At 41.7% G+C, this 12,182-nt stretch overlaps 1 protein-coding gene across 3 annotated transcripts in view; it reads right to left on the minus strand.

The window, feature by feature from the left end:
* Positions 1 to 1,957: 1,957 nt before the first annotated feature.
* SCRN1 (secernin 1) overlaps positions 1,958 to 12,182 on the minus strand; it is a 44,185-nt gene continuing 33,960 nt past the window's right edge. For all 3 annotated transcript variants that reach the window (XM_068238672.1, XM_068238671.1, XM_068238673.1), the window contains 3 exons: positions 9,698 to 9,854; positions 4,292 to 4,451; positions 1,958 to 2,443 (listed from right to left, as the gene is read on the minus strand). In XM_068238672.1, coding sequence (XP_068094773.1) covers positions 4,293 to 4,451; positions 9,698 to 9,854 — 316 coding nt within the window. In that variant the 3' untranslated portion in view covers positions 1,958 to 2,443; position 4,292. The remainder of the gene's footprint in view (positions 2,444 to 4,291; positions 4,452 to 9,697; positions 9,855 to 12,182) is intronic.

Below are 12,182 nucleotides of genomic sequence, written 5' to 3' on the forward strand. Positions count from 1 at the left end.
CGTAAAATTCATCACAAATATTGGCCGTTTGCTTAGAGAAACTTTAAACCAAACAATACTGCAGCATTTTACACTAGGTATTGAGCAGCACTGATGTTTGTTTGCATAGCATATTCCTCATCATAATCATTACCACTTTAAGTGTGGCTGATTCACCTATAATTGCAGCTCAGTCACATTGGACCAGGCAGTAGGCAGCACAGCATATTGTCTGCTTAAGAAACAATACCCCTTTAAATACTAATTAACGTTCATCATTATCATCAGCATTGTTTTGTGTTGTGGGGTTCATTCTACACAAACGTGTTGTATAAAAAAAATAAAGCAACACATCTGTGTATGTAGTGCATCCATTATATAGGGAGTCTGTCATTTCTTTACTTTCTAAAGTGTTACTACAGTAAAACCATCGCTATCTGGAACTCAGGCATCCGGTAGTCTCAGCTAACCAGCATGCCTAAGGGGGAGAACAGGGGCAGTACTTTTACAGCTGTGCAAAGTTTTCTGCAGCAGAAGCGACTTCCCGATCCTCCAGGCGCCATATTCTACACTTCTGCAGCCTCCCTGCATAGGATCATGTATGCAGGGAAGCTGCAGAAGTGTAGAATGTGGCGCCTGGAGGATTGGTAAGTCGCTTATGCTGCATCAGGTCACATGACATGCCAGGACCAGTGACGAGTGAAAATGCCGATATTCTTTTCACATTTATTTTCATTAAACTGTTATCCAATGTGTACGTAAAGTCACGTAGCATTTAATAAAGTGCTTGCTAATGATTGTATTCTAAAGATTTTTTAGTGAATTTAAAGAGAATTCTGTTTTCATAAAAAAAAAAAATGAGTGTACATAAGTAATTTTTGTCACTTAATATTCTTAAAAATCTTTCCTTTAAGAGAAAATAGGTAATTAGCCCACATCATGAAACTGGCCCCACTATTCTAAAGACTTTCTTTTGGCATTTAAAGTGAAATTTCATACATCCCGCATTTAGGCTGCTCCACAAATAAGTCATCTCCCCCCCCCCCCCCCCCCCCCCACACACACACACTTTTGGCCCCAGAAATGCTGGGGAGATGAGTGGATGCAAGCTGAAGCAAGGATAGGTAGATATGCTTCCATCTGCACTCTCAAATGCACTCTGCATGTTGGGGATGGGGGGGGGTCACTCTTGGTATATGACCTGTGGATAAGCAGACCCCCCCCCCCCCCCCCCTCTTTTTACACCCAAAATGTTGCTTTTCATAACATTGTCCAAGTTGGTCATTGATTTCCTTCTTTCCTCCTCCTTTTAATTCCATGGCTGCAGTCTCCAACTACAATGATCTTTGAGCCCAAGAACACAAAGTCTGATAATGCTTCCATTTCTTCCCCCTCTATATGCTAGGAGGGGATGGGTCCTGATGACATGATCTTAGTTTTTGTTGTTTTTTTTTATGTTGAGCCTCAGGCCTACTTTTGCACTCACCTCTTTCTCCCTCATAAAGAGGTTTCTTAATTCTTCACTTTTTGCCATAAGAGTCGTATTCTCTGCATATCTGAGGTTGTTGATATTTCTTTAAGCAATCTTAATTCCAACTTTGCTTCATCCAGTCCAGCATTTTACATGACATACTCTGCATATAAGTTCAATAAATAGGTTGCTTTTCCAATATTGAACCAATCTGCTGTTCCATGTTGACTTTTCACAGTTGCTTCTTGACCTGCATACAAGTTCCTCAGGAGACGCGTTAGATGATCCAGTACTCCCATCTATTTAAGAACGTGTCATAATTTATTGTGATCCTCTCATGCAAAGGCTTTGGCATAGTCCATGAAGCAGAGGTAGATTTTTTTCTGAAACCATTTATGGGAACAATCAATTGCCTTCCAGTTTACTTATGATCCTGCAAATCTGACCGAATGATCACATCTATCTCAAAGTAAACACACAAGACATTTGTTTAATGGAATGTGTTTATTTTAAACATGGCGCTCCAGATGGTACAAAACATTGCGGTTCACAAGCTTCAAGCCTGTAAATCCCAATTCAAAATCTTAAGTCGAAGATACAATCTAATATATTTTCAAATAATTGATTCATATTCTAATAATATGCTAATTTATTTCAACACCTGCACCTTAAATGATCAATCGCTGATCTTTTTTTCTATATCTATTAATATGGCTCTGACCTACTAACTTCCATTCAGTTGTATTTTAATAAAACACTTATGATCCTCCCAAAGGATTCCATGTTTGTTAGACACATACAGTGATTCAGTTATTCTACATGCACAGAGGATTCAAACGCTGGATCTGTTCCCTGTGCAAACACAGAACACTACAGGGACACACAGCTACACAGGGGACAACAGAGTCATCCACTCAGCCACATGGAAAAGCCTAAACATGTCAAGTCACGTGCTCTTTTTTGTCTGACGAAGCAGGAACTGGTCCATGATACCTGATGGAGACATAGTGTGAACATAAAAGGTAAGAGATCATTTATGTATTATGTATTGAATAAAAAAATAAATAAATCACATTTTAAAGGGACTCCGAGCTCTGCCTAAAATAAAAATGTTCACTTACCTGGGGCTTTCTGCAGCTCAGTGCTGGTCGGGACGTCCCACGCCGGCCTCCTGGCTCTTCTCCCCACGGCTGTCCATATAGGGCTGTCCGGCGGCTCCCCGGGCGACACTGGCCGAGTGTCGGGGCTCCTTCTTCCGCAAACCTCATCAATGACGTCGCATGCTGGCCGCCTCGCGTCATCATGGCGGCCGGCGTGACAATACGGCGCATGCGCGATTAAATCGCACATGCGCCGTACTGTCACGCCGGATGACGTGAGGCGGCCGGCGTGCGACGTCATTGATGAGGTTTGCGGAAGAAGGAGCCCCGACACTCGGCCAGTGTCGCCCGGGGAGCCGCCGGACAGCCCTATATGGACAGCCGTGGGGAGAAGAGCCAGGAGGCCGGCGTGGGACGTCCCGACCAGCACTGGGCTGCAGAAAGCCCCGGGTAAGTGAACATTTTTATTTTAGGCAGAGCTCAGAGTCCTTTTAAAGAGATTTTACACCACAATTCAACTGTACTGCAGTCCACCTTCACACACATGCGTGCGCACACAGACACTTTATTATAGACCTTTTGGGACCATAAAAATCGCTACTTGTGGTTCCATAATCTTTGACCCCCCCCATGTATCCGAGAAATTGTAAAATTAGGGACTTGACTGTCTGGTCTTTTTTTTTATTTTGATCAGAAGAATGTGGTAAAATTTAAAAATGTATTTTGGGGGCAAATATGCTAATTTGAAAGCACATAATGTCCACTTGCTAATTACAGGCCACCAAAATGCATCCTAAAACATATGCATCTACTGGCACTTCTTCTGTGCATGGGGATACCAAAACACTAATGCCTCAGTCATATTGTTAGAGAACTGAGGGGTCCGGAATCAACTAAGTGCATTTTGCATTTTTATGGACTGAGAATTCAAAGCAGATTTTTTAGAACCATACTTCACTTATGGCGGCGCAGAAAGACCGATTCCTCAGAATATCCCCCCAAATGAACCCATCTAGAAAACTAGACACCCCACCCCCACACAATCGACTGAGTGCATTTCCATGGACTGAAAATCTGAAGCAGAATTTTTGCACTACATTTCATTTATAATGCAGAGGGGACCAAGACCCCTGGATATCCCCAAAATGACCCCATCTACAAAACTATATCACCAAATGTATTTGGAAAGAGGTTTAAATTAAAGGATAATTCCGCGCAAATGTAGATTTAAAAACGGGGGAGTAGGCATGTGCAGTGGGCTCCTTTTTTTTTTTCAACTAGAAACAATCTGTTTTCTCTACAGAGAACAGATAGTTTCCAGCGTGCATCTCCCCCATGATCATGTGACCCCCAGAGCAGCTGTTTGGTTGCTCTGCTGCTAGCTACGGGACCTGGCTACAGTACAGAGCCGGGTCCCGTAGAATATCACTGGAAGAAGAGGCACACAGACGGATGTCCACGCAGCTCTCCTCCATTTTTATGACTGCAGTGATCACATGATCACTGCGGTCATGTGATGGGAAGAGCGGAATGCGGAGCTGCCAATTACAGTTTACTGCCGGGTCCGTGGGATACGATCGGTGAGGGGCGGCTGCGATTACAGAGTGCAGTTTATAAACAGAGACCTGACAGACGTGCGCCACTTATACATGGCGTTCGGTAGCGAAATGGTTAATAAAAGAAACAACATATCTCCTGGCGGCATTATTTATTTATATTCCAAGGTTAAGGTTATGCTTACCTCACTTGTAGAATTTAATTTCTGTGTCAACACAGTCATAGAAAAGGTCTACTACTTCTGCAGGGTCTAATGGATGGGAACTATTAAATATGTCTTCCATAGCATCTAAGCCTTGTTTCTCCAGATTTAACATCGTGTGCAGAAGTTTTTTTCCTTCTTCCTAAACACAAGACACAAACATAGAAATCTTTAATTGGACACATTTTTAAATAAATAGGAATATACTTTGATATACAAATTGTGCATATAACACGTGAACCTTAGGGCCAGTTCAGATGGACAATGGCTTGTTTAGCCAATGCTTAACGCTCTTCTGCTACTAAAAACCGTTTCACAAAAAATAATTTGGCATTGGTGTCCCAGCATTTCGTCATCGTGTTTTGAGCCACTAGAGGGACATGGATCACATTACATAGCCGACGCTAGACACACAAAGCCTTTCGGAAAACCTGATTGAACGCAACATGAATACCAGCAATCAACGGTAAACACGTTGAGATTGTTTCTGCCATTTATCTCTATGCGGAACATGGTTGTCATGCAAGTGATGGTAACTAGGTGATCTTTAAGGGACTCCAGTTAACCAAGAAAAAACAAAAGGTAGACCAAGAGCCAAAAGTGTAGTATATTAACTACACTTGGACAGGAGATTAAGAGGTGAACAAGGTAGCTTGCGTGCACCTGCAACCACTGTATAGGGCTCGTTATTGGACAGTAGAGACATATGGTCTAACGACCTTTATGAGCAACCTACCCTTACTTGAACCCCAAAATTTAGCCCAGAACTGACCATCACCTACATTTATCCCTTACAACAGAGTTCCCCAACCCTGTCCTCAAGGCCCACCAACAGTACATGTTTTGCAGGAAACCACAAACATGCACAGGTGGGGTAATTAGTGTCTCAGCAGAGCCGATTATCCACCTCTATGGATTTCCAAAAAACATGCACTGTTGGTGGGCCTTGAGGACAGGGTTGGGGAACACTGCCTTACAATATCCTTCTTCCATCACTTAAGCCTAATGTGGAACTTAAAGAGGAGCTGTTAGGTATAAGGTCTCAGAGAAAATAAACACATATATCAGTAGCTAAAGATTGGCTGTACTTACATTACATATGCATTTCACTGTCCACGTTTGGATTTCACAGAATTTGTATATAGTATATGCAGAGATAGATGCTCCTGACAGCTCATGGCAGGCTCCATGTTTTTCTGTCAAATGTGTCGTCATGTCCTGCCTGCTTCCTGATCACAGATAAGCTCCTACTTGAACAACACAGTGTGCAGTGAATATTAATGAGCCATGTGGCTAGGAACAATAGCTGACTCCTGCAGTGTACTCTGCCCGGATATTTATCAGTGCTACGCACTGGACTGATTAGAAGCTCCTGTACCGTCTCATTAGCAGCCGAGGGGAGGGCCCCAGAATGCTTTGCAGTTTAGTATGCGGCTTGCGTCCTTATGGTTCTATAACAGCCTTTCTGATAAGCACACATCAAAGGTAACTGAGATTTTTATCTTCACTAATTGCTTTATGGCTTCCTTCTAAACTGTTTAACACAGGAGAATAGAGGTTTAAATTAGCTTCTGCAGCCTGACAGTTACTCTTTAACCCTTTACAATCAAAAATACCCAGAGAGCCTTAACTCATTCCCCACACCCAATCAGTTTACACATGTATGTCACTAAGCAGACTGGTCAGTCACTACTCAATACACAGAGTAAATTGCAGTTCTTAGTGTCAGTAAGCAAAAGCTGCTATTTTAGTGAGACATTGGCCTCGATTCATAAAGCATTCCCGCATGCGGAAATGCTGAAAACATGTCACTTTACCGACCACATAGCAAAAATCTGTATTCATAAAGGCTTTATCCGCATGAAAAGCTGACATTCGCGAGCAGAGTGATAAATCACCGCCTTGCGCGGTGATTATCTTAACAAAAGTAACAAATGTCAATTCATAAAGATTAGAGGAAGCGGTATGCAGACGGGGATTACCGCTACCTCTGATGTGGCGAGAAGCGTGCGGAATACATTGTAGTGAATGGGACAGACCTCCCAAGCAGCAGCAGAGAGAACACCGCACGGAGGGACTCGGCCAGCTTCTCCTGTTTCCGCATGCCTAACGCCAGCCTACAGCGGAATATCTCCGCACTCCTATAACAACTAGAAACATTTCTATGAATGTCCACCCAGAAGGCTGAAATACCGACAGCAGTGTTTCCCCGCTCGAATTTACCTTACCGACAGCACTTTTATGAATCGAGGCCATATTCTGTGGTAGTAATAATAATAATAATAATAAAAAAGTAAATGAGTAAAATATTCCACTGTGCTCACACAGGATTCAATCTAAAAAACAAAACAAGAACTGCACATCGCGTGATTCTGTCTGGTTTATATGTTTTTATCACACTCGTGCTAGTGTGAAACGTGACTGCACTCATATGCCCACCACCAACATCAAAGGGGCTCACCAGATATAAACCACCTCGGTTTTCAGGTGGGTCTCAAGCTCAATCTGTGTCTCACTCTGTACCTCAGTGAAGCACAACATCCGGTTCAATAGAAGTGTTTAATCTTGATAAAACTTTAAAAACAAAACACAATAGAGCTCCTCATTGCATAGTATATCTGCACAATTAGGCAATACATCCGCGCTTCTCGCGTCAATCGCCTACTTACAGACTAGAAAATGATATAGGCACATCTGAATGGTGATGCTAGAGCTCCTTCAAAGCATCCAGACGGTTATCTGGCGGCATCCCGCGCTACGAAAAGGTCCCCGCTGCTGCCACGGATATCTCCAGCTCACCACCGCAAGTTCCAGGACGTAATGACGTCACGTCCTCCAATCAGACTCATCAGGGGCTAGCATTGCCAGTGCGCAGCCCGTACTTATTCCCAGCTAAGCCCTCCCTTCTTACCCACGTGACCCCTCGGCGCTGCATCTAGCAATACACCAGTTACATGTCCTTTACACAGCGTTCTCTCCATACGTATTTACGCCAGAAGCGGTCGCATACCGGGGTCACCCTGTCCTCATCAAATATTACAATCATAAGGTGATTAACAGATATAATTAAAATCAGAAAGTCACTCTAATAGAAATAAATAAAACTTTATATAAAACAATATAAAATCCAAATTCTGCCTTCTGCTGCCATCATGTGGTGAAAACATACACACACGCATTTTGCCATGTGTATAATCCAAAACGGATTATGCCTCAGAGCTTGATATCTGCTTACATTAAATTTATACTGGTGAGGTGAATCTCATCCACCTCTACTCAAGGAAGGTCCCTGCTATCTAACTAACCTCATACCCCTGTATTGATTATCTTTGATCCCTCCCCATTATCACAGATAATGAATACAGAGAATCTGCATTGCCAGTTGAGGTAACCATACTGGCTAGAAGAAAAGGCAAGGGAGAATCCAGAAGGAGAAGAGAGCAGAAGCGAGAAGAGGGATATAGGAGAGAGAGGGAGAAGGGAGGTAGGAAAAGAAAGGTAAGAGCAGAAGAGAGAGGAAAGGACGGCTCCAGGCCCATCCCCAGGGCCTCTAAATATAAAACGGGTTATAATATAGCAAACCATGCATACTTTTGTATCTGTGAGGCTACGTCATCTTAGAGGTGGTATCACTCAGGGCTATTTCCTGCAGTTTCTATATTGTTATACCAGGGTGCCCAAATTTTCTGGAAGCGTTGTGGACAATAGCGATTTTTGTAAGTCATTTGATATAAAGGAAGGGCATGGTTAATTGTACGTTTCCAATGAGAAATAGATGGCAAGGTCCCCCCTTTCCAAACCCTCAATATCACTTTTCGTGCATAGTAGCATAGAATGCGAACCAGATATTGGGTATGTTTATCTCCGTCCCTTTTTTCATCCTTTCACCCCCAGGGACGGAGAAATCCGTACTTTCCGCGCTCCCGCCGCTGCCCGCGCTCCCGCTCGCTCTAGCGCATACTCCCGCTCGTAAACACGCCGCCGGCCACTCGCCTGGAGATCAATGAGCGGGAAAATCCATTCCCGTTCGTTGATTTAAGCCTCGCAACGATCCGCTGCTTCTCCGCTAAGCAGCACGATCATTGTGAAAAAATAAATAAATAAATTTCTCAGCCTCCTAGTACTTCCTGCAAGCGTCCGGAAGGACGCTTGCAGGTTGCATTAAACAAATAGTTACTGTTGCCATGTTGTGGCCAAATAGTAAAACTACACCCTAAAGCATTTTTTACATACAAATAAATTAGTTTTACACAAAAAATTAACTCCTTACCTCCCACACTCCCCAATTTTTATTTTTTTTTGTAATTAAAAAAAATAAAAAAAAAAAAATTAAAAAAAATACATAAATAGTTACCTTAGGGACTGAACATTGTAAATATTTATGTCAAGAGGGTATAACACTGTTACTTTATAAACTATGGGCTTGTAATTAGGGATGGACGCAAAACTGAAAAAAATGCACCTTTATTTCCAATTAAAATATTGGCGCCAAACATTGTGATAGGGACATAATTTAAACGGTTTTATAACCAGGACAAATGGGCAAATACATTTTATGGGTTTTAATTACAGTAGCATGCATTATTTGAAAACTATAAAGGCCGAAAACTGAAAAATAATACATTTTTTCCCACATTTTTTCCTATTTTCCCATTAAAACACATTTAGAATAAAATAATTCTTGGCATAATGTCCCACCTAAACAAAGCCTAATTGGTGGCGGAAAAAACAAGATATAGTTCATTTCATTGCGATAAGTAATGATAAAGTTATAGACGAATGAATGGAAGGAGCGCTAAAAGGTGAAAGTTGCTCTGGTGGTCAAGGGGTAAAACCCCTAAGTTGGGAAGTGGTTAAACACTCCTATTGAACCGGATGTTGTGCTTCACTGAGGTACAGAGTGAGACACAGATTGAGCTTGAGACCCACCTGAAAACCGGGTGGTTTATATCTGGTGGGCCCCGTTGATGTTGGTGGTGGGCATATGAGTGCAGTCACGTTTCACACTAGCACGGGTGTGATAAAAACATAAAAACCAGAAAGAATCACGCGATGTGCAGTTCTTGTTTTGTTTTGTAGATTGAATCCTGTGTGAGAGCGCAGTGGAATATTTTACTCATCATCTTTATTCAAGGACATTTCTAAGTGAACTCACAGGTTTTATGGACATTTAATTAAGGACATTGGTATTATCCTTTAAGTGGCGCTGCCAGTAATAATACATCAAAAAAAAAAGTAAGGTGGGGTTTAGGGGCTACTAAAAAGATAATTAAATCCCTCTAGTAACTCTCTTTTTATAATGGTATTTGTAAATAGAAATCACTACAGGGGACACATTTTGATATTAATAAGAAATAAAGTTAATTCAGTCAGTAAAACGCTGTTTACCTTATCGCTGTCCATTAATGACAAAGCACATTGGTGAGCTTCATACAGTTCATGTTTATACTGAGAATGCTCATGATGACAGTCTCCAGCATATGATGACTGGACCTTTGGAACTGCTTTTACATCTTCCACAAATATAAAAGGTTTAAATACAGACCTTGAAATGGAAAAAAAACAACAACAATATATCTTGAAAATGAGGTAAGGAAGTGACAGATAACTTTATGTGCAGCAGTATCGAAAAGTTTTATTGACAAGCCATCTCCTTCAAGAATATCCCTATACTAAGATACATGTATGTGTAATACCCCGTGATAAAACAAAACTTCTGCCACAATCAATACTAGTGAGTTGATAAAATATGGAATAATCACTTCTTATAAGGGAACTCCAGTCTTCTAGAAAATACCTCCTTTGATGAAGTTTGCTTATAAGAAAGTTTGAAATAAAGTTTGGAGATACTTTAAATAGTTTCAAATATCATAATCACATGTTCATTTTCATCCAAATGCACTCTCCTAGTCACAGGGCTTTGGCTAGGGTCTGATGCTGTCACCTGCACCATGTGCTGTGACATGGCTCCCAGGGAGGTTTGTCACTAAGTAATTAAAGGGAACCTGAGGTGAGAGGGATATGGAGGCATGGATATTGAGACGTGTATTTCCATTTAAATAATGCCCATTGCATGGTTGTCTTGCTGATCCTCTGTCTCTAACACTTTAATCCATAGACCCTGAACAAGCATGCAGAACAGATGTTAATGACAAATCTGACAAGATTTGACAATAGTTGCATGCTTGTTTCAGGTGTGTGATTTAGACCCTACGGACCAGAAAGATTAGCAGCACAGCCAGGCAACTGGTATTTTTTTACAAGGAAATAAATATGGCAGCTTCCATAGGTCTCACACCTCAGGTTCCTTTTAAGGACCAGCAGAGTAGAAAAATGGGTGGAGATAGCATCATCACTCTGAATCTCAATGGTTGATGTCAGTTTGTAGTTCTGCCGGCTATCGGTTGACAACTGGAGTGGAATTACATTGATAAACTCTCTTTGTCATCCCAGCATAGAAGTGTGCTCATATTTCAACACCCTCTGCAAGAAAATATAACTTTACCTACATATATGGGCACACATCATGTATTTTTACATTTTTCCCTTGTAATTATTTTCCAATTACAATAAAGATTCCATAGACCTTACTTTTACTATAGTCCGCAGAAGCAGGCTGGAAGGGCAGATATTATACCACCCTCTATAAACAGTATATCTGCTCTACAACAAATCTAAAGTTTAGTAAGTAAAGTAGACCTGTGTATATCACTAAGCACCTGTAATAATTTTGCGTGTGTGCACAGTAAGTGTACATGTGTATGCTCCTTTAAAGTAAACCTAAGAAGGTAGGGGGAACAAGTTCTATTTTACTTGCTCGGGGCTTCTTAACCCCCCCACCACCACCACCTTAATAGCCTTACAGGTTACTCAGTTTGTTTCCGATCTGCTGGTCCAGTCAGCAAGCTTTTAGCGGGGCACAATGGAGGGGACCGGGAGGAAACCGAGGCAACTGTAAAAGTACATGGGGGGGGGGGGGAAGGGGGAGGGGGGGCTAGAAGAACTAAACTAGATCTTTTTTCCCTCGTCTCAGATATACTTAAAGGGGCACGACAGTGAAACTTGGGCTACTGGGATTACCCTTGTAGCAAGTTTCAAATAGTATGAGCAATACTTATTAGGTAGTGTATCTGGTTACAAATGTCGGCTGGATAGAATATATAAGCACCTCCTTACACATCCTGGCTGTCACTTAGAGAAAAGCAACGTCCTTCTCTGTTCAGCTATAACAGCTTTTTCTCTCTTCTCCGTGTGTGAGATAAAAGCCTGTTCTGTATTGCCTGTACACACCACGCAACTTTCCATCAGATCGACAGGTTGAATCAATAATTTCCAACAGGTCTGATAAGATTTCTGATCCCATTTCCGATTGATTTTCTGATCACTTCTGTACAAAATCAATTGGAAAAATCGATCAAAAACCTTGTCGGACCTGTCAGAAATGATCGATTTGACCCGCCAATCTGACGGAAAATTCTGTGGTGTGTACCAGGCATAAAGCTGGCTCCGTCAGCAGCAAGTACAGATATTTTAGGTAAATAAACAAGCAGCTTCCTATTTATTTACCTAAGATACATACATACTACTCGCGGTTGAGGAGCCAGCCTAGAGAACAGGCTTCTGTCTCACACACAGAGAGAAGAGAAATAGCTTACAGCTGAACAGAGGAGGAGGTCACTTTCTAGTGATGCCAGGATCTGAAAGAGGTGCTATACATTTTCCTATCCAGATAAACTACCTAATATCTGTTGCTCTTAATATTAGAAACATGCTACTAGGGTTATCCCAGTAACCTAAATTTCGCTGTAATTCCCCATTAAAGATTTGAATGTCAGCAGGCCAATCTAGAATAAAGCCTTGTACATAGTCAATT

The sequence above is a fragment of the Hyperolius riggenbachi genome, chromosome 5 (genome assembly GCF_040937935.1).
Source record: "Hyperolius riggenbachi isolate aHypRig1 chromosome 5, aHypRig1.pri, whole genome shotgun sequence".
NCBI classification, from domain to species: Eukaryota; Metazoa; Chordata; class Amphibia; order Anura; family Hyperoliidae; genus Hyperolius; species Hyperolius riggenbachi.